The sequence below is a fragment of a genome, unplaced genomic scaffold (genome assembly GCF_019419815.1).
Source record: "Pyrus x bretschneideri cultivar Hongxiangsu unplaced genomic scaffold, Pyrus_bretschneideri_v1 Contig23, whole genome shotgun sequence".
Lineage (NCBI taxonomy): Eukaryota > Viridiplantae > Streptophyta > Magnoliopsida > Rosales > Rosaceae > Pyrus > Pyrus x bretschneideri.
Window position 1 is genome coordinate 2577850 of NW_025999535.1, and position 22548 is coordinate 2600397.

Sequence of the window (22548 nt, forward strand, 5' to 3'; positions counted from 1 at the left end):
GATTGGTATTTTTTGTCTTCTGGATTTTGGCTGGCATCGTGGAGTTTGCCGACGATGTCCCAGCGGATGAAGGTGATGGTCAAGAGTGATATTGGGATGAGCAGAGGAGAAGCACTGCCTTTCGACAGCGAGCTCGGCGATAAACTCGAGATGTGCACGGGAAAAGCAGATATGAGGTCTCATGATTCTGGGTTCTGGGCAAGGAGAGAGGGAGAGAGTAGGAGAGAGTGAAACAGAGAGCGGAGAGAGGCAGTTCTTAAAGAGTCCCATGGTTTTCGGGGACTCCCGCTAAGAACCTCTAGTGATGCCTTTAGTCTAGGTGAGTCCGTGCTAGTCTCATTAACACTAATCCCGCATGATATCAAACACAGGACTGGACTAATAGTTAGTCCAGTCTAGTCCAATGACACTTAGTGAGGGCAAACAAACGCCCCCTTAGAGTACTAGTCCACATGAAAGAATTTTATTGTTTTTAATTTGCCTTTTTTGCTACTTAATACTACAGTATAATGTTATTTCTTTTCACTTGCGTCTAAGTGGGAGATCTTAGATTTGAATCTCGTGAATGACAAGTTCAATACCAATTTCTTCACCCCTTGTTGTAAGGAAAATACTTGTGCCCCTCCCATGAGAATCTACTTGTCCCACCAATTGAGATTAACGTATCTTTATCGTACGAACATCATAATGAGAATGATTTTCTTTTTCACCAGCTAAAGACCATCTTTGCACAAAATTATTTAGAATGTGATTTAGCCATTCATGCGTGTCAAACCAATCAACTCTTTTGATATAAATTTGAATCCTCATAATGAACTGTATATTTGTTTGTTGCACATAAACGACTGAACGATTTTCAAAATTGAATTATTTCTTCGTATAGATTATAATAAAACGATTCCGATTATGATATTTGTATGATAATAATACGTTGATCAATAGTGTAAAATATACCATTAAATAAAATTGCATTTTTTCATTATTGGGCCTCAAACGACCCGTTATTCATTTTGGTTTGGGTCTTTCTTTGTGGTTCCAGTATCTGGGTTTTTGTTCTAGAGCAAAATTTTGAGGTTTGTAACAACAGAAGGCACCATTGGCCCTGAGTCATCATGTTCCAACTATACACCAAGGTCCACCAAATTTTGGGCCAATAAAATGGGTAAGATAATTCCTCCTGAACCAGTTAAGCTTCACGATCATTGACCCCCGCTTCCAACTTCTCACCTCAGAAGATTGAAGAAATTAATCAGAGCTAAGCTGCCAAGGTTCTAATTCACCTACAGCATTTGTGAGCATGTTATTTCTTTCAAATTCTCGAATGAGTATTACTCTTTGAAATCGTTTGATTTTCATCTAGTTTGGGTGATGGTGAAAATCCAAACGATTGAAAGCGTATATTAAAACCCCTAGTCTTTAGCTTTATTTTGCTCTAGAACCCTAGTCTATGGTGGTGATGATGAAATCGTTTGCTGAAACTTGAATTAAAACCCTAGTCTTTAGCTTTGTTTTGATAACACGATATTTTAAGTACTCAAATTTATTTAGACGGAAATTTGAATTCGCATGTAGAGGGACGAATGAACACTGCTTTGATCGACTGACCTAACCCACGTCAGAGACCTTTAGCTTTATATATATCATAGAATATGATGGCTTAACACTGTTGAGGCTATGAGCAAATGGGGAGAGTGGGAGAAAGTGAATGACATTAGAGGGTGGATCCTTCTATTTCTGGTATTTCTTGATGATCCTTAAGGATTAACTTGTGTAGAAGTTTGAGATGCAAATAAGATGCCTCTTACTTGAATGACGTGGTGTGATTGAGATAGAAAATTGGACTTTTTAGGAGGAAAAAAATTATTTCCACCCTCAATTGACAGTGATAGTGTGCTAACACTTCTTTCATTTTTGATATTATGTACATATAAAATATTAATTTTCTTAATACCACTTACAATTACAAGTTGCCTATTTCGTGAAATCTGACTTAGTTGCATGGTGAAACCAAATTCCAACACCTATTGACAGAAGTCCATAAGTAAAACTTACCCTCACAAAATTGGCTTATAGAAAAATAGTACCTAAAAACTGTAAATTAGTATAGAACATCACTTGTATTAAAGAAAATGTGATATATAGAGGCCTAAAAATTCTTTAGTTTCTTTTTTGTTCATCTCACTAAGCTAGGAACATGCCTCATTCTTCTCCACCATCCTTCTAATACTAGACATCGGGAACACATGAAGAAAGTTCAAAGCATATTATGATGATGAAGGAATGAATTCCCCCTTCATCAGATGAATATTTTAATGGGTCAAAGATGGTCTCTTGGCACTTGGTTTTCTGTCTCAGTGAGATCGAAAAGACGGCAGAGGAAGTCTCCTCTGATGTTGAAGGTGGGGGACAAGACATTGCTAGGCCACCCTTTGCTCAACTTATACCCTACATTCCATCTCAACTCAAAAACTCCTTCTCCTCTCAGGGAAACCTAATTGCATTTTCCATTAGTAACTATGAAGCTGATGACACATCATCAAAATATTGCTATGATTACGGTGTAACAGTTGAATTTTGGTAATTATATCTTTGACCAGTAATTTAGTGGTTAAAAGCCCAGAGTATAAAATATTGCAAAATATACTAGAAAATTCGAGCAACGAAAACTTTAAGCAGATTACTATTACACAGCTAATAGTTTGAGGGTAAAAAAGTGAGATTTGAATTGTAACGCCTTGTCACGTTTGTACATCAGTCATTGTTCTTTTCTTCCTGATGCCTCATGGGAAGAAAATGAAGATTCAACTAGGATCAACAAATTCCATGAGTTGAGAGTACCATAACCTTTCTCAGTTGCTTGTTGGAGCAGCAAATTTCTGTGATTATTTACATTCTTGTAGTCATCCAGCTTGAACTTCTCCATCGCTGTCGAAAGAAGAGAAAGCGAACTGAGATGAATTTTGATTGCTTTAAAGATATTAAGTTTGATTAATATATATTCTTGTGGTCTAATATTCAATTATGATTTCAATAGCTACTTTGTTATAGATGCATAAACACATAGAATATAAGAAAATTAAGTCCTAATTCTAACTAGTTCAATTATGAGACAAACCTCAATATGTTCTTTATTAAAGAATGCATTTTCAACCGTTCTTTAATAGAGAATGGACGTGTTGCACATAGAATTTCTAGATTCCAATAGCTTAGTTTCTGCATACTTTATCCAAAATTACCTCTTTCTTTTTGCCATGGAAAGCATCCCATGGTGTTACTTGGAGCAGTCATTACTGTTGTGCCTTCTATTTACTTTGCCTGCATGCATCAGTTATGTATGAGATATATGATGCTGCATATTATGTAGCAAATAAAACCGAGTAAAACGATGAAGTATTACATAGTTTGTAGCATGGTTGCTTGAGTGCTGGATCGTTGGATATCTCTGGAGGATTCTGACCAAATATCATCTCACAGCTCATGTCATCAAAATCTGCAGTATTGAATAATACAGCAAATTAAATCAAAATTCAACTCTACTTGCTTGATTCAAATCAGATAGGTCACTTCGTCATAACAGTGGACGCTATCATAGCACTCAAATTCAATGAATTTCTCTATAAATTAGCTTAGGCGCTAGGTTCCAATTCACCGCCGACTAGCGCTTAACATCTTTTAAAATATTACTAATCATGACTGCAGTAATTAGCTGCCACGTGGTGTACGTGAACAACGTTGATATTGGGTTCTCTCATCATATTATGGTGACATTATACGTGGGGCAAAGATCATTGGTCTCATGAGGAAAAGGAGAGTTTCATATTAGCTTGGAAACCAATTAATCATGTGTATATATTTGATTTGTGGCTAGGAATTCTGATATCAACTCTCTCTGATGTTAGAAGTTGGTCGTTCCAACTTGCAGAATTTGCACCCTTTGTGGGTTTATGCATGGACCCTCCATTGATATCATGATCATGGCCCTCCACATTTGAACTTTCACCATCACTTTATCAGCAAGTCTTCTTTCCTTTTTTCCTGATCTTTAATAAAAATATTTGAATAGTAAATTAACTTTAAGAGGATATTTAGCATAGGTTTTGTTACCCAAAGCTTGTAAATTTTCTCCGAATCCTCAAACTTTTGTGACCATAAATTGTTAGTCTGCCTATGGAACAGACGTCCGTTCTTGTTACTACATAAAAAAGTACTTACTTGGAACCATGTTGACTGGAGTCCCAAGGGAAGTCTTGATGAAGCTTTGAGATGGCACCTTGCACATATTAAGGCACATCCCTACACAATTGCTTTCCTCTAAAAACCTGCAAATTTTGTTGGAAAAATAAGAGAGAAGAACAACTTATAAAAAAAATATCTTAAAACAAAAGTAAAAGTGGAAAAAGGAATTATTACAGCTCAAGATTATGCTGATGGTGATTAAAGTATGAGTTTTACATTGTGATGCTAATTACGTGGTGATGACAAGTAGATGATTAATGATGGTAATGCAGAAGAAAGGAGGGCAGGATTAGCACAATGATTGGTGCAGATTGTTTTCAAGCAATAGAGGTGTCTTAGGTTGATGTGAAGAAAATTTTTAATGTAACAGGACACAACCCTGTATTTAAGTGGTTAAAAAAAAATTCAAGTGTCCAATCACTTTTATATGACATTTTGCATGCCAAGCTGTGTTCCTGACGTACTAAAAAAATCTATCGGTTGGTGAGAAGGTGGGACCATTTTGGGGTAAAAATGAGAAGTGAAACGAGAGCCGTATTCCTGACATACTAAAAAGTCTCTCAATTGGTGAGGAGGCGAGACCCTTTTGGAATGAGAAACTGAATTATAGTGAAAGGTGAAAACAAAAACTTACCTGCATTTCTTGATGTACACTACATTTTTCTCTTTTCTTCCATTGATCTCCGATTCTTTTACCTTCAAGAATTAGATCACTCTAGTAAGAATTTTCCAATTCTCCATTTAAAACGCCAATCACTTGTGCACATGAGTGTTCCATTTGTGCAAGTGACTAAACCCTAATAAGTTTTCGTATTTATTTGTATATAAAATCAATGGCGTATGCTATTTAACTAATTTATTCGTTATTTATGTGCATGATCCTTACAATTCCCAAGCAAATACTCGAGGTAATGATATTCTACGACCGGCCATCCAAAAGGTCAAAAGGGAGCAGTTTAATGTAAAATAATTAATTATACAATAAATAGAGTAATACTTTTATTCTCTACTTACCTCACAGGGTCCCACCAACCAGGCAAAGAAAATGGTGGTGAAGATTGCGAAGTATTCCCTGGCAAATTTTGATTCTGGTAGGATTGTCCTAAGCTGTTCATCGGAGAACACAATTTTTAGCATAAGATCATAAAAAATATGCAAATCTAAACAAGATCAAGAAAAATTCAATGAAATAATTAACAAACAACAGGAAAAACAAAGTCACCGCAGGCAGCCAAGGAACCAAACACCAGAATACATGTTGATGGCAGGCGATAATTATGTCACTCTCTTCACAATGCCCCTCACAACCTAGCTAATTGGTTTTATCTTACTTTCTTTTCATTTTCCTCATTATATAATTTAATAAAAAAAGTATCTTTTGATATCTAATCTAAAGGATGGGATGTGGACGAAGATTCAAACGTAATTTGGTATATAAAAAAAATTCGATTACTCTACCTAGCAACTTGGTTAAATTCATGTCTGCTTAAAATGTCTTTTCTTTTTTCCGTTTAATGTGAAGTAAAATGAAAGTGGTTTGGAGGCTTCCTCTCTCCCAGCAAGTAAGATGAGATTACTACTTCTCTTAGTAATGAACTTCCTTGAATTCTATGGTTCTCGAAGAAAATAAAACAAAACACACACGTATGTGTAGATATATATATATATATATATATATATATTATGAACTTACCAAGGAAAATACTGGCTTTGGGAAGGCAGTATCAAGAGCTTGAAGAACTAGTTCTCTCTGTTTTTCTGGATTAAACTTCCTGGATGCAACTGTTGCTGCCTCCACCAAGCTTTCGTACCCGCTCTTATTGTTTCTCAACCCTACAAAAACGTTTAAATATAAGTAAATAAACCTCATATAAAGTCATTTGTGATTCATTTTTCTTTTTTCAGTCCATGAAATTATGAGACGAATGAGTGAATAAAGTGAGAGAACTTGTTGCAGCTTGGACATTCTGTGACAGATGATTAATGGCCATTCGATCGAACCAGTTATCTTTGTAGACTCTCTTCTCTTCTATTGCAGCACCTGCCGGTATTGTATCTGTTGCTATGTTTATGTTATCTGCCGGCGTTGTAAGCACCGCGATGATCGAACAACGCGGTAGCTTGTTGCGTTCATGTACATGCCTTGGCCGAGCCATAGTTGTCGTTACAAAGCCGCTGCCTTGTAGAAAATGTGATGCTTCCATGAGAGAGAGAGAGAGAGAATAAAAAGTGCATGGAGAGTATTTAAAGGAAAGGGCATATGAGAGATCCTATGGTTTTGGAATCTTGCAACCTTAAAACTCTTAAAGTATTTCACGGAGGGTTGGAAGATACCTTTTGGCTATGCATTTGTTTGTTTTTGGAGCCAATTTCCAAGTGGAAGTAAACTAAGGCATGTGGTGTGTTTTGAAAAACCAAAAACAAAATATAATTAATTGACAGTGACATCGACGGATTAGCATATATCTCTTATGTAAATTAACTTGGTTCAATTATTTATTTGTAATTATGATAAAAAATTATTATTGACACTTGAAAAAAATTATCGTACATAAAAATTTTAATATACTTGATATTATGAAAATATTTCTCGATATATCCATAAAATGGGATTGCCGATAATCACAATGGGAAGCAATATTGTTCTAGGATTTCTCCAAAATTTTGAGGAATATTGACAATTTCCATACTTCTTTCCAAACAAGTTTGAGAGATTTTAGAGATATTTTAGTGAAAGTTGGGTAAAGTTTGGTTGAACATCGGTGCAATTTTAATCATAAAATTCTTATGGTTGCTAGCAAATTTTAAATTAAAAGGCAATAAAAATAATTCTTTCAACTACCTTAGTTTTGTTCTTACTATCATTAAGAAAACTTTTCTCATATTGTTAAGGTTTCATATACTCTTATAAAGTACAAACAACAAAGAATAGGACATATTTATACAATGTAATTGTTGGGGCCAAAAAATTTTACCGAAGGCCCAGGAGGATTGAAGGCCCAAAAATTTTGAACGGTTGTACGAACTCATGCTAATCCCAATTGTATTATAGAGGTGGATTGTCTGCCCTTCCATTTCCATACTCTTCCCATGACCTTCTGTGATGTGCGATTACGGTTAAGCCACGTCACCATTTTATATTAATTTTTTTACAGAAATAATACAACAAAAAGTAATAGGATATAAAATGTTCACGTGGCTTAACCGTAACCACACAAATAGGAAGGCATGATGAGAATATGAAAATGGGAGGGCAGAAAATCCACCTCCTTATATTATATGTATTTATCTGAAAAATTAGGAGTTAAGCAAGGTTTTACACAAGTTTTAATTAATTATTGTCATGCCAAACAAGGAACTATATCACGCCATGAAGAATACATTCGTTGAAACTTGACACCTACCAAGCTCACAGCCTCACATGACCCAAAACATGTCGTTTCACGAGGCTTCCTAGAGGAGTTGAGGTGTGAAAGGTTACGTGACACACCCCCATCGAAATCAAAACGTACTGGCCGTCACGCCTTGATTTTGGTCGGGATGTGTCATTACGGAGGTTCACAAGGCCCGTAGAAACTCTTTGATAATGGAAACTTTAGTCTACTCGGGAACACCAAAGTCAAGCCCATTTTTTGGAGTGATCTCACGCTCGGTAAGCAAATGAAATAATTTTATCCATAGGTTACAAAGAAAATTCTATTCCATCCTTTTAGCCGTTGAAAATAAGCTATTTTTGACACCTCTTATTATTCATAGGACATAAGAAGGTTCCAATCCATCTATTTATTTGCTGGTGACTGGAGGCCTTATGCCCCTTATATCTGAGTTAGCGCGAACTATGCCTCGATATTGCTCTAAATTTAGACTAACGATATATCTATTGAAATTAAAACTTACACACTTGATCGTACACTCATCTCTTAGAAAAACATATAAACGTAGTACAAATTTGACTTTGAGCGGACAGTGTACAATCAAAGGCCAACAATTAAGCCACGTACACAACCACTTGTATTCGACAAAAAACCAAAGAATAAAATGGCAGGCGCTTGTGTTAAATCAACTTGTTAAATAATTTGTAATTGTGATACGAAATTATTATTAGCATTTAAAAGTCAAATGTCATTTTACATATTTTCTCTATAAATAAATAAGAGACACTATACTTTGCGAAATGCATAAAAAAATTTAAAGTTCTAATAACAGTTTTGATAGAAAAAATGGTAATTACATTGTTGTTTTCCCTTGACACATCTTTGTATAATCATATTTATTGTATTTGTTTAAATTGATAAATTTGATGGTCAAAAATACAAAAAAAGTACGTAAGAAGAGAAAAATAATACATGGTCATCTTTTTCCATTCCGATAATGCTGAAAACCCATGCATTGCATCGAATGGAAAATATGAAACATGTTTGAAAATAAAGTTAACAAAATACACAGTACAGATTGAAGTTTGAGTCAACAGTGTGCTGCCAATCTATGTACATAATCACATGCCCAAATTTTTAGCATTCTAAAGCATTTGTGTAGTCTGATAGTACTCTTCTTCACTTGTCAATGTAAGATTTTAAATTCCAATTTTGTAAATAACGAATTCGATATCAAATTAGGTTATCCATTGTATGACTTAACCAAACTTTCATTTCTCTTTAATGTAAATATATCGTTATCCTAATAAAAAAAAACATTTGTATGTCATTTAATTATATTTCGATGTCATTCCTACGTTGAGAGCACTCCTTGTCAACCTATTTAAATAGCTTTTCATTTTCATAGTAACGAACTAGGAAGATCTTTTGCTTCATTTCATCCCTATATATATATTGTACGGATTCGGATTGGAAAACACCTATTCTTTGACACATTTTAATATTCATTTTATAAAGCTCGTTTTGTAATATATTTTATCATCATAGATTATTTATGCAAAAAATTAAACAAATCCAAAATTGTTCATTCATTTCATTGTAATAAAGAAAGAATAGTGCTATCCACACATCTATTTTTACTTTTCACACCCCTCTCAATTTCTAGCCGTCATATTGAATAAATTGAAAACGATCAAAAGCCCAAAAATAACAAAGGTATCTGGATAGCAATATCCTAAAAAAAATTGAGCAAATGCAATTTTGTGAAAAAACACTACATTAACTATCATTTAATCTAACGATCATATAGTTTCAAATTTGAGTATTTTTTTATAGGCATGATCTTTGAAAGAGTAACTAAAATATAAACTATTCAGATCGTTGATACACATTACGAAATGAGCTTTACAAAATGGGTGTCAATTGCCAAATGGGTGTTAAAATGTGTACATCAATCATGGTCCTATATATATTGATATTAACAATATATTTAAACTAAGAAACGGGAAAAACAAATTGATTTCAAACTCACCATCAATAAAATTCAAACCTAAAATCTCTCATTAAAGTAACAGCACCCCTATTTATTTGTCCTTTGATTTATTATTGTTTCTTTCAATCCAAAGTACTAAAAATACGAGTGCAAGAGGAAAAAAAAATGTTGTATTGTAAACATTTTGGGCTAAAACGGCCCGAAATGCCAGCATATCCATCGGCACCACTCTGAAGCCAACAATATATTGGTCACAAGAATTAATCAAATTGTATGGCCTTGGATTGATCCATCAATCCATCTAAAACCATTCATCCTTCAAAAATATTTCAATGGAGAGAATGACAACTCTCAAAACTGACACATATATATGCACATAAAGAAAAAACCATTCATCCACCCCTAAGATGATAGCAACATCACCAAAGCAACGGTGATCGTTGACCCCAGACACCACCACATTAATAAGTTGTCTGTTGGAAGAATAACATCGACATAAAACCTTTCGATTAAAAGAAGGCAAATTTACAAAGATCAAATGCCAAACCAAAAACATACCATCTTCTCTTGATTGCTTAGACGTGATCATATATGATCGCCTACTTCAACCACAGAAGCATAGGAAGAATTTTATCAAAGCAGAAATTCTCTCTTTCACAACAATCATCATCTTAAACCAGAAGAAGAGCTTAAAAGGTCACATGATATAAATAAAGACATTGAGAATACCTGGTTAAACTATCCAACAAAACACATGAAGATGAACAGACATACAGATACCGGTTCAAACGGACAAGCACGAGATTGCCCATATGTACTACTAAATCCAGCTAACCTAAACAGCCACTAAAACACGAGAATAAAACAGTCATAATATTAAACGCCATTAGTGAATGCCCGTTTGAATCATCAAATCTTGAATCACTCCTTGGAGGTCTTGTTGATGAGGGACTTGTGGATGTGGGGGATGACACCACCTCCAGCAATGGTTCCCTTGATCAGAGTGTCCAGCTCCTCATCTCCCCTGATGGCCAGTTGCAGATGCCTCGGTGTGATTCTCTTGACCTTGAGATCCTTGCTAGCATTTCCGGCCAACTCAAGAACCTCAGCAGTCAGGTACTCAAGGATTGAGGCCAAGTACACAGCAGCAGTGGCACCAACACGCCCATGAGCAGCAATTCGCTGTTTCAGCTGCCTATGAATTCGACCCACCGGAAACTACACATAACCAAAATGCAAAGTCAGCACAATCCAACACAAATTAAACAAACCCAAATGCAAATTCATCAACAATAAGGCAAATAAAACCAATCCAAAAGCAGTTTCAGCACCAACAACACAGATTAAACAAACTCAAATGCAAATACTGCAAAAATGATGAAAATAATACAAAGCCATACTGCAATTTCAAAACAAGCAACACAAACTAGATAAACCCAAATGCGAATTCAGCACCAACGACACATTGGTAATTTTGAACTGAAAAACTGGAGTACCTGGATACCAGCGCGAGATGAACGAGAAACGGGCCTCTTCTTGTCCTTGTCCTTGTCCTTGTTAGCTGCTGTGGTTTTCGCTGCTATAAGCCCCTTCCCGCCCTTGCCCGCCATTTCTACCAGCAAAAATCCTTTTCAAATTTCAGAATAATATATATATAATAGTACAAACAGGAGACCCTAAAAGAAATTGAACGAAACAGGACTTCGCAGAACGTTGAAATTCAATTCCTAATAATAAAAAAATGTTATATTTTTTCCCAATTTGTTGCAAATCGGAAATGGAAACACTGCCGGTAGTGAAAAGGAAGGTGAATTTCGACCCAATATTCAGAAAAATTAATTCAAATTCAGTGGGTGAAGTCAACCGAAACCCAGATCTGTAAAAGTAACTTGCACATCCCAAGTGAGAAATTTCAGAAAAATCAAGTTGAAATCTAGCTTAAAAAATCGTACGAACCACAAACACAAAACGAAGCGTTATAGATCTGAGTCTTATCTTCCCTAGCCTGGAAATCGACAATTCCAAAGTAAACGACGCAACCCAAAGGAAATCGCGGCTAAAAAAACCCTAATCGGGAAAACCCACAAATCTTTGAGATCGAAAGTATGCCCAGCGAGAGAGAGATAGAGAGAGAGAGAGAGAGAGACCTGAAGAGTTCTTGGGAAGCTTGAAGACCGAAGGGAACCGTAGAGAGAGAGAAAGAGGGGAAAGCCAAATTTAAGAGGGAACGGGGAATTGGGTAGTTTTACCCAAACCCGGAAGGTAATATCGTAATTATGGTGCGGGGATTTTGGGTCCGTTTTGAATGCGGTCGGTACAAAAGGCGTTCGTTTTGGGTGGGAAATTAAAATTTTCACCAATTTCGATTTCAAAATTTCCCACTTTGTTTTCCCTTCAATTGAATCCCAAATCTGACCAAACTATTTTATTGCCAAGGTCTTTGGCATCTTACATACAACGCGTTGTGAGTTTAATTTTTTATATTTGTGAATCTCACAATAGTAACTTAGAAACGATTGAATGTTTCTGTAAATCTTTTTGACATTCGAAAAAGTAGAATGCTATTACGAAACCATCAGTTGGCTTTCCTTTTTTAGAGCGAAAGAAAGTCTTTGACATATTTGTTACACAAAGCACTCCACATCGTCACATCTCTTTTTGAAGACAAGGTAAATTGAGTAATAAGTTAGTATCACATGTTCTTGTAAAACTAGACGAAAAAAAAAACCCACCATCACCAAATACAAATGACAATATAGAATTTGCTCTATATAAGTCATTGCATCAAATAAATTGGAAAATAAAATGGTCTTTAATATGCGCTCTTTGTTTGATCTAATGGCTTATAAAGGGGTTTTTGAACATTAGTCTTTGCAAAAGATTAAAATTAAAAAAAAAAAAAAAAATCTGGTGTTAGATTATATATTCAATTTTATCCCTTGAGGTATACTTTCATCAAAATTTATATTCAAATTTTGTTATTTTAATGTGTATTTTTATTTAATCTTTGCACATTAAATTTCAATTTTATTAATATGCACATATTTAGTTCTTTAGTTATAAATGAACATAAATGAGAAAAATATTAAAAGAATTTTGTGATACAAAAATATATAAATATATAAGTGTACAGAAATGACTGTGCTGAAATATATAAAATTGACTTTTTTGTACCGAAATATTTGTACCTACGTGATTGTACTGAATATATTATAATGAATCTAAATGTATGTACCGAAATATATTATATTGAATTAATACTGAAATGTATGTACCAAAATGTACGTACCGAAATATAGTATATTGAATTAATGTACTTAAAAGTCAATAATCAAATGAAAGGTATTTAGGTCATCTCCAACCGATCCGGCCAGAGGGCTAGAGGCCAAAAATAGCCCGAAATGACTTGAAAATCATCTCCAATCGAAGGCTAGGCCAAAGGGCTTATGGGCCCTACCAGACCAAAAATACCAAATCAGGCCAACCGGCTAGCACAATCCAACCAACCAACCAGCCCCGGAACGACCAAATGTTTGAACTGCAATGGCTAGCTGACATCAACATGACACCAGCTAGCTGATGCCAAGTAGCCGTTGGATTTGTTTTTTTTTTTTTTTGGACAAAATTTCAAATAAATAAATAAATAATTCTAATTTTTTTTTTCCTATAACTACCTAAGCCATTAAACAATATTAAACGATATGGAAGATCATTAAATAACATTAAACAATATTAAAAAAAAAACATTTAACAACATAAAACTTAAACGTCTACTCCATGTTTCTTTTGGCCCAAAGATGTGCAACAAGATCCTGTTGTAGGTACTTGTTTGTGGCCCGCGAACGTATCATCTTATGGCGCCTCATGTACTCATTTAAAGAGATATCGACATGTGGCACTCGAAATCTAAGACGTAAATTATTGAGATTCCATCTCGAAAAATTATTGAGGTAGTTTAATTTAAGTAACCATATTAATTCAATTAAAATAATAAATTATGTTTGGCCTATGGCCCTTTAGCCCCTCTGTTGGAGATGATTTTTTTTTTTTCTACAGGGCTATGTTTGGCCTATGGCTCTTTGGCCCCTCGGTTAGAGATAGTAAGAAATATGGTCTGGCACTGTTCATTAAAATATTAATTTCTTGGAGGGCTATAGGGCTAAAAAGAGCCCTTTGGCCCTCCTTCGGTTGGAGATAGCGTTAGGTTCAAATCTCGTGGATGACGAATTCGATACCAAATTAAGTTATCTGTTGTGTGACTTAGCCGAACCCCCTCCCCCTCTGGGCCTTAGTGTAAAATATATCGTTGTACTAAAAAAACAACTCAAACATGTGTACCACAAAGTACATACCAAAATGCATGTATATGTTTGTATCAATGGATATACCAAAATATTCAAATGTATTAATATACCTAAATGAAGAACATACAAAATTGTTACCAAACTATACATTACAAAAAAAAAATTAGTTGCCTAAATGTAGACATTAAAATATATTATGATAAATGAAATGAAAATTAAATTTAAATGTAATTAATACATTAAAATAGGAATAAAAAGATAAATAAAACATCAAAATATAACTAATAAATGAGATGGTTAAATGTACTAGGGACTAAAATTGAATTTTAATCTTACACAAGGTTGTAGTCTAAAACTCATCTTTTTTTAAGGATTAAAATGAAGTTTTCTATATAAAGAACACCCTTACCAATCCATTATCATGCAGTGTTTAAAATATTAGTATTGCTAGAAATATCGATATGCAAATTTATAAAAATATCAACATCGATGGGTGTTTTTTATATAGAAATGTGAAAATTTGCTTAAAAACATGGACATTTAAAAGGAAATTTTAGGGAATGTCATATGACAATTTGTCGATAATTAACCGATATGTCGAAAATATTAACAAAATATATCGATTTTAGCCGAAATTTAAGAGGTACTATGATTTCTTGTGAAGTTTAGACTTCACGTAACCCCCCCCCCTCCCTCTCTTCCATATTTTTCTTTAATTTTTTGATATTTTCACAAAAAAATCAACGATATCGAAGAAATTTCAAACACTATTATCATGTAGCTACTAAAATTTTCCTCTCCTTGAAGTCCTTTTTTCACATTATTGAAGTCCCTTCTCTTCGAAGTAAAAACAAATTTATCAAAAACACAAAATAAAATACGAGTACAAAAGTATTAAGACCAAAATCCAACAGGCCCCAAATGGTTGGGCCACCAATATTGTAGTAAGGGTAACACATTGGTTTTTTAGGACATGGGGTATCTTTACTTGAGTTATTAGGCCTGATCTTTGTTTGTTGGGTTTTCTCCCCTTTTGAGGGAGATTTCACGAAACTTTTTTTTTTCTGTTTTTTTTTTTAACAAACGATATTATCTATACTAAGAATATGAGGTAATGAGCCAAGCCTTACAATTAGCTAGCACTAATGTGGTTCAAATTTTCCTTTGACGAGTTGTAAAGAATTTAGAAGAGTCGAGCTTTAAACTTGAAGGGACCAAATCCATTCATTTTTCACCACTTTCCAAGGTTTAGTAATCAAGTCTCGATCAGTCAGGACTTCATACCATACACGACATGTTACATTTGCATTCTTTTCTTGAAAGGATGAGCTTATTCTCCACTTACACTAGTACAAAAACATGTTTGCGCGACGGAAACTTGCGCGACGCAGAAAATTTTGTCGCGCAAAGCATGTTTGCGCGACGTTAAATTCAAAACGTCGCGCAAAGTAGCTTTGCGCGACAACACTTTGCGCGACGAAGGAATGCGTCGCGCAACGCGATTTTGCGCGATGAAGGTGCACATACGTCGCGCAAAACATCCTTGCGCGATGCATTCCTTCGTCGCGCAAAGTGTTGTCGCGCAAAGCTACTTTGCGCGACGTTTTGAATTTAACGTCGCGCAAGATATTGACGCCAAGCCAAGAATGTTTTACCGATTTTTTCCCCAACTTTAGCTCTAAAAAATCATCAAAATCAGAGTTAAAACTATTGTTAAATCGTGCTTTTTTGTTTATAACCGTCGAAAAGTTTTATCCCGTTACTTGATCTCTGAATGTTTGTTTTTTGAGATTTTTTGGCGTACGCGATCTCGGAGTATATACAAACATTTGACGGTTTGATCGTTGAAACTAGTTTCATAGAATGTGTTTCCCATCAAGTTCAATGGTATATATATTTAGAAAGTATATTTTAATTTATTTATCTTGTACTTATAAACAAAAGGACAAAAGAAAAGCCAAAAAAAAAAAAAAAAAAAAGCACTTTGCGCGACGCAGGTGTACCCACGTCGCGCAAAGTGCTTTTTTTTTTTTTTTTTTGGCTTTTCTTTTGGGGTTCTTGTATTGCTTTTTCTTTTGTGGTATTTACTTGTGTAAATGTTTTAAATTGACGATCGAATTAGTTCATTGTATTCATATAGGGTTAAAGAGTGTAGCTCTAAAAAATCATCAAAATCGGAGTTACAACTACCGTTAAATAGTACTTTTTCGTTTATAACCGTCGAAAAGTTTTGTCACGTTACTTGATTTCTGAATGTTTGTTTTTTGTGATTTTTGGCATATGCGATCTCGAAGCATATACAAACAAGTTTGACGGTTGGATCGTTAAAACTAGTTTCGTAGAATGCGTATCGCATCAAAACAATAGATTCACTAACACTTGGAGTTTATTAATACTTCCATTAGGTATAACATAAGATTTTGTGGTATCCACTTGTATAAATGTTTTAAATGGACGATCAAATTAGTTCATTGTATTCATATAGGGTTAAAGAGTGTAGCTGTAAAAAAAATCATCAAAATCGGAGTTAAAATAACCGTTAAATTGTTATTTTTCATTTATAGCCGTCGAAAAGGTTTATCTCGTTACTTGATATCTAAATGTTTGTTTTTTGTGATTTTTGGCATATGCTATCTCGAAGCATATACAAACAAGTTTGACGGTTGGATCGTTGAAACTAGTTTCGTAGAATGCGTATCGCATCAAAACAGTAGATTCATTAACACTTGAAGTTTATTTATACTTCCATTAAGTATAACATAAGATTTTGTGGTATCTACTTGTGTAAATGTTTTAAATGGACGATCGAATTACTTCATTGTATTCATATAGGGTTAAGGAGTGTAGCTGTAAAAAAGTATCAAGATCGGAGTTAAAATAACCGTTAAATCGTGCTTTTTCGTTTATAGCCGTCGAAAAGGTTTGTCTTGTTACTTGATATCTGAATGTTTGGTTTTTGTGATTTTTGGCATATGCGATCTTGAAGCATATACAAACAAGTTTGATGGTTGGATCGTTGAAACTAGTTTCGTAGAATGCATATCGCATCAAAACAATAGATTCATTAACACTTAGAGTTTATTTATACTTCCATCAAGTATAATATAAGATTTTGTGGTATCCACTTGTGTAAATGTTTTAAATGGACGATCGAATTACTTCATTGTATTCATATAGGGTTAAGGAGTGTAGCTGTAAAAAATCATCAAAATCGGAGTTAAAACAACCGTTAAATCGTGATTTTTCGTTTATAATCGTCGAAAAGTTTTGTCCCGTTAATTGATCTCTAAATGTTTGTTTGTTGTGATTGTTGGCATATGAGATCTTGAAGTATATACAAACAAGTTTGATGGTTGGATTGTTGAAATTAGTTTTGTGGAATGTGTATCCTATCAAAATGATAGATTTTAATAGAATTGTGACAAAAACATTTTTCTGAGCGACGCAAGAAATTTCGTCGCGCAAAGTATGTTTGCGCAACGATAAGCATACAACGTCGCGCAAATGGCCTTTGTGCGACGAAGGCATGCGTCGCACAAAGTGCAAAACAGCTTTGCGCCACGCATGCCTTCGTCGCGTGCAAGATTTGGCGCCAAACAAAGAATGATTTACCGCTTTTTTTCCCAACTTTGCGCAACGCAGGTGCACATACGTCGCGCAAACCCTCTTTGCGCGACGCATAGCTTCGTCGCGCAAGGTATTGTCGCGCAAAGGCGGTTTGCGCGACGGTTTATGCGTCGTGCAAGATTTTGGCGCCAAACGAAGAATTCTTTACCGCTTTTTTTCCCAACTTTGCGTGACGCAGGTGCACCTACGTCGTGCAAAGCTGTTTTGCGCGACGTAGGTGGCGTCGCGCAAAGCCAAAGACTTTTTTTTCTGATATAACCACAAATAGAGGTCTTTTTCTTCACACTCAACCTCTCTCTTTCAGATTCTCTATCTCTCTCAACCCTCACCATCTTCAACTTCAGGTATTGTATTTATTTGATGAATTAATTAACTATTTGTTGATTACATTTATGTTTGGATTTTTTTATTTTTGTGTATTTATGTTTTTCTTTAATTATCTTTGTCAATGCTTATTTTTAACAAGTTGAGTTTTGGTTTTGAACAATTGAATAAGTAGAATGAATGAGTAGGAGTATGAAGGATTTTGATAGGTTTAGGGAAACAAAAGCTAAGAAATTGCAAACTACTTAGTTAACTTGATCTAATTTAGGGATAGGTTGATGTGTGCTAAAAAATGGATAGATTTCATTTCTCACCAAATTGGGAGGAGGAAACTAGAATGTTAGAGATTTAGAGAAGAAGCCAGTTTACAACTTTGTCAAACCACTGTTCTATTACATGGTTAGTAATAATTTTAGGTGTAGTCTCTACACTTTACGATTTAGAATATATGGTCTCATCATATAGGTCCTTAAAAAATAATTTTAAGGCAGGAGTGGAAGGCATAAACAAGAAGTTAAAAAGTTAATACTGTGGAACATAGAAATTTTGGGTGATGTCAATATGGAATTGTCCTATTTTTTGGTTTAGAAGGATTAGTAGTTTGTAGCTATTTTATTTAGTTTCATTAATTATTGTGATTTAATTTATTTGTATGCACATATTTTTGTACATCAAGTACAAAATTGTTTTGTGTTTTACGAAGTTAATACTACTTAACTTCGTACACTTATTTCAAGAAAAGCTTAGTTTTCCGTTTGAGAATTAGTTGGATTTCGTGTATGGATGCGAAAGCATGACTGCGGTCCAATTAATTCTTGAATTGTCCCATTTTTTGAGTAGCCATAAGTTTTATGTTTCATGTTAGACATTTACAGCTTGAATTTCCACTAGTTTGCTCGTGTCACATCATATTGGTGTCTGATGGCTTTCGCTTGCAAGAAAGCCACTACCATGCTTGCTTCTTTTATTCCGATATCGCAAGATGATTTACTATGATTATCATTGTAACAAAGAAAAAATTATGTTCATAAGATGTGCATTTTTCTTTTTGAATTTGGTAGATAACATGTAAGCAAATGCGTTCGCTTATACACTATGTTTGGTCTTTCGGATTTGGTAGATAAAAAGATTTGTTTTCTGTTTAAAATTTCAAAGTTCTCATCTTGCTCCTGCGAATTATATTCTGTTGTAATTCGTTTCCAAGAGTTCTGATTGGTTTCCCCTGCATCAGCTTTAGGACCATCATGTAAATGGTTCTACCTCTATTGTTTATGTACTTTATTTTATGAAGATAGAGTTTTCGTCCCTTTATCTTTTCTAACTTATTTTAATATTTCTTAAAGTTGTTTTGTTTTATTTTAATGTGTAATTTTTGGGCATTCTTGCATGCACACTTGAATCTTTTCATTTTGCCATTTGTGGCATCAGCCTCTCATTGTTTTAATGGATGAGCATCCTATAATCGATTTCATTTCAGGGATGAGCATCCTATAATTCCCATCACTAAAGAGCATCGTACGTTGGCAAAACTCTTAAATTGTACATTGGGATCAATTTGTTCACTGGGTAGGCTATCCATGAGGGCACAGAAGTACACATTACATGGTCATTGGCTCCAAACATCAACAGCAACTGGTCGGCTTTCAATGGAGGAACCAAATCTCCAGGTTTGGGTTTCCCATGAGTTGATTTATTCTCTCCTCCCTCTGCTTCAGTTGTTAACAAGGTTTAATCGTGAGTTTAATATCACATTTTCTTCTTTTTTTATTTTATTTATGCAGTGTGTTGAACATATGGTTGACTTTAAAATGAATAAGGATGGAAATGGAAACAAAACTGATATTGATCAATTCAACATCAATGCTCATGAATACTTCATTCCTACTCAGGTAATGATCAACCTTTTCATTTCCTTGAAGGCCGTTTGTGTGTTATTGTTATATTTATACCATAAAAGTCAAAATTCTTGAGTAAATGAGGATGCGGGGGAGGGTTGAAACAGTAATGTCATATATTCAGATAGAGGACAGGAGAAGGGGATGGGATTTATGATTTCATGGTTTCCATTAGTTGATTTATTGTTGCTATTCTTTTGCAGGACAACTGGTTACTGTTAACTGCAGATTATTCTCAGATCGAATTGCGTCTGATGGCACATTTCTCTAAAGACTCTGCACTCATTGAACTCCTTAATAATCCCCATGGTGATGTCTTCACCATGATAGCAGCTAGATGGACTGGTATTTCATAAGAGTCTGTTAGTTCCCATGTACGAGATCAGACTAAAAGGTTGGTGTATGGCATTCTTTATGGAATGGGTGCTAATAGCCTTGCAGAACACTCTGGTATACATAAATTTTGAAGATATCCAACTGTTGACTATCTGCATTATTGTGCCCAGATACATCGAAACCCTTAAGGGAAGAAAGCGCTTTTTGTCAAAAATAAAACTAGGAAACAGTGGAGAAAAGTCGAAGGCTCAGAGACAAGCTGTGAATTCTATATGTCAGGTACGACTTTTTCCCTCCCTTCTGTGGGGACAAGGAGTGTGGGGGTTTAATGTTAATCACTAAATTGTAGTATTTTTCTCTGATGTCCTCCTTTTACAGGGATCTGCTGCTGACATAATTAAGCTTGCAATGATAAATATATATTCTGTGATAGTTGAGGGTGTTGAAAGGCCTGATTCTTCTTCTCATCCTGCAACAAAGTTACACATACTGAAGGGCCGCTGCAGAATTTTATTACAGGTCGGTTTCGGAAATTCTGTTTGTGTTAACGTTCTTTGGTCAATTTGAAGTGTAGAGGAAGATACTAATAACCTAAGATATTTAGCATCTTATTAGCTTTTTTATTTAAATATAATTTTGCTTCATTTACAATGCAACTCATGTAACAATGCTTGTTGGTGGTTTCTAACCAGGTACATGATGAATTAGTACTGGAAGTTGATCCTGTTGTGATAAAGGAAGCTGCTTTGCTGCTACAGACGAGCATGGAAAATGCTGTTTCGCTTTGTGGTATATTTCTAAAGTTTCTGGAACATTGCTCAATAGTTGATAATTTGAGGACATTTGTTTGCTGTACCTAATTTAGTTATTTGTTGTCCAGTTCCATTGCATGTCAAAGTGAAAGTCGGAAGATCGTGGGGTTCCTTGCAACCTTTTCAGTTCGACCAATATAAAGATAAAGCTGTTGTGCCTGCACAATAATTTGACCAAGGTATGTTCTTGCTGTTGATCTGAAAAAGTAGAACATTCATGCATTGAATGGTGGTGAGTGATGGCTTTACAACGAATCTATGTACTTCTTGTTGTCAAAAGAAATGTTATACGGCATGTTTTCTAATCCTGTTGCAGCTTTTTTTTTTAAATATGTTCCGATGATATACATAATACACAGGGAAATTCACTATATATTCTGGCTAAGCAATGCTTTCCTTGGAAAGATGCTGGACTGGACTGCATGTCATTCAAAATTCTTGAGGAAAATTTGCAGAGCTGTCGTTGGGGGTTATGAACTTGTGAGATCCTCTTTCTGTCACTATTCTAATTGTTAGTTTTCTTTTTATTTACTCTCTATTTTTCAATTAGGACTTCTCAGACATTAGTATGCATTCTCAGGGAATTCTTTTTATGGCAGTGGATGCAACTGTTGGAGATCACAGAAGAACCACCTGGAATAGAAACACAATGCTAACTGACCATGTAGAACTGACGGGTTCAAGGATCGTAAGCTCCTGATTTCTTAAACCAGACAATAGTGTCCTCGAAAAGAAAATGGCAGATGGCAAGGGTTCGTGGCGGAAATTTGAGAAATTGGAAGGCAAGGTGCTTTGGGTTCCATTTCGATGTGTCTGCACATGGTAGACTGCTACTGCCTTTGTTGGAACTTGTGTTTTATGTGGGACTTGGAGTCCCACATCGCCCAAACACCTATCATATTAAGTCTTTATAAGTGAGTTCACTCACTTATAGTTTGAAATGAATTGAGCCAAAGCCATGGACCTTGGGCCTTAGAATTGGAGAGTTTGGGTGTATATATTAAATGTCAAAGATGGGCCTTGGGCCTTGGGGCTCTTGGGCTCGGATGGACGAAAAACACAAGTTACGTTTTTGATTTTTTGGATTCAGTTTTTTCCGAAAGGAAATTGTTGTATAATATATATTGATTGGTATTAACAGCCTTATCGTTCATGTTGTCATCACTTTACAAGAAATATTAAAATTTTCCGAGTCTTCTTGTTAACAAAATATCTCTCTTGCATGTTCACTTACTATTTTTCATCCTTCAATTTTTCTTGGACAGGGGATGTATGGTTATCCAATTGAGATTCAAGCACTCTTATACCTTTTGAAGTTTTTGTAGTAAAGATGTCTTTATGCATGCATAATTGTGGAGCGGAAAAAAGAACTATGTATGTTACGCGTATTGCACCGTGATGTAAAAAAGACATTTCGCACGCGCAAGGCATGAAGAACACGTATGAATTTTTTTTGTAGTAAAGATGTCCTTTTGTTATTGCCTAATCACTTGTTCTTGTAACAATCATCTTGTTTATCCAATGATGGACCCTGAATTTCAAAGTTGTCTGAGCTAAATTTACCTTACGTACAATCAAGATATAAAGGAGAGGAAATTACTTTGTCACGGCTTGAACTGAAGGTTTCTCTATTAAGTTACTTCTCGT

General features: G+C 34.9%; 3 protein-coding genes and 1 long non-coding RNA gene across 5 annotated transcripts; 2 read left to right on the top strand and 2 right to left on the bottom strand.

The window, feature by feature from the left end:
- Positions 1-3356: 3356 nt before the first annotated feature.
- On the bottom strand, positions 3357-6440 carry LOC103960077 (beta-carotene isomerase D27, chloroplastic). The gene is made up of 6 exons (XM_009372468.3): positions 6185-6440; positions 5930-6069; positions 5251-5343; positions 4871-4932; positions 4213-4319; positions 3357-3490 (listed from the first exon to the last, which is right to left on the bottom strand). The coding sequence occupies exons 1-6, from the start codon at positions 6438-6440 to the stop codon at positions 3357-3359; spliced, it is 792 nt and encodes a 263-aa protein (XP_009370743.2).
- A 3815-nt stretch (positions 6441-10255) lies between these two features.
- Positions 10256-11888, bottom strand: LOC103960076 (histone H2A variant 1). 2 transcript variants are annotated; one of them, XM_009372467.3, is made up of 3 exons: positions 11751-11888; positions 11100-11215; positions 10256-10821 (listed from the first exon to the last, which is right to left on the bottom strand). In XM_009372467.3, exons 2-3 carry the CDS (start codon positions 11211-11213, stop codon positions 10525-10527), a joined length of 411 nt encoding a protein of 136 aa, XP_009370742.1. In that variant the 5' UTR covers positions 11214-11215; positions 11751-11888; the 3' UTR covers positions 10256-10524. The 2 variants fall into 2 exon arrangements, with proteins under 2 accessions (XP_009370742.1, XP_009370741.1); XM_009372466.3 differs by having other exon boundaries at positions 11100-11219; positions 11751-11865.
- A 7500-nt stretch (positions 11889-19388) lies between these two features.
- On the top strand, positions 19389-20192 carry LOC125477962 (helicase and polymerase-containing protein TEBICHI-like). Its single transcript, XM_048585500.1, has 3 exons — positions 19389-19525; positions 19640-19747; positions 19957-20192. The coding sequence occupies exons 1-3, from the start codon at positions 19436-19438 to the stop codon at positions 20107-20109; spliced, it is 351 nt and encodes a 116-aa protein (XP_048441457.1). The 5' UTR covers positions 19389-19435; the 3' UTR covers positions 20110-20192.
- A 47-nt stretch (positions 20193-20239) lies between these two features.
- LOC125478068 lies at positions 20240-21733 on the top strand. The gene is made up of 6 exons (XR_007258892.1): positions 20240-20368; positions 20468-20608; positions 20782-20878; positions 20970-21080; positions 21261-21381; positions 21482-21733. It is a non-coding gene; the product is annotated as an uncharacterized LOC125478068 (long non-coding RNA).
- Positions 21734-22548: the final 815 nt, after the last annotated feature.

Excerpts from the sequence above, each read along its gene's own strand:
- LOC103960077 (XM_009372468.3), bottom strand. The coding sequence starts at position 6,440 with ATGGAAGCATCACATTTTCTACAAGGCAGCGGCTTTGTAACGACAACT. Across the intron at positions 6,070-6,184 it reads GAATGTCCAAGCTGCAACAA|GGTTGAGAAACAATAAGAGC; the intron begins GTTCTCTCACTT and ends ACGTTTTTGTAG. Across the intron at positions 4,933-5,250 it reads GGTTGGTGGGACCCTGTGAG|GTAAAAGAATCGGAGATCAA; the intron begins GTAAGTAGAGAA and ends TAATTCTTGAAG.
- LOC125477962 (XM_048585500.1), top strand. The coding sequence starts at position 19,436 with ATGAGGGCACAGAAGTACACATTACATGGTCATTGGCTCCAAACATCA. Across the intron at positions 19,526-19,639 it reads TGGAGGAACCAAATCTCCAG|TGTGTTGAACATATGGTTGA; the intron begins GTTTGGGTTTCC and ends TTATTTATGCAG. Across the intron at positions 19,748-19,956 it reads AATACTTCATTCCTACTCAG|GACAACTGGTTACTGTTAAC; the intron begins GTAATGATCAAC and ends ATTCTTTTGCAG.
- LOC103960076 (XM_009372467.3), bottom strand. The coding sequence starts at position 11,213 with ATGGCGGGCAAGGGCGGGAAGGGGCTTATAGCAGCGAAAACCACAGCA. Across the intron at positions 10,822-11,099 it reads CATCTCGCGCTGGTATCCAG|TTTCCGGTGGGTCGAATTCA; the intron begins GTACTCCAGTTT and ends GGTTATGTGTAG.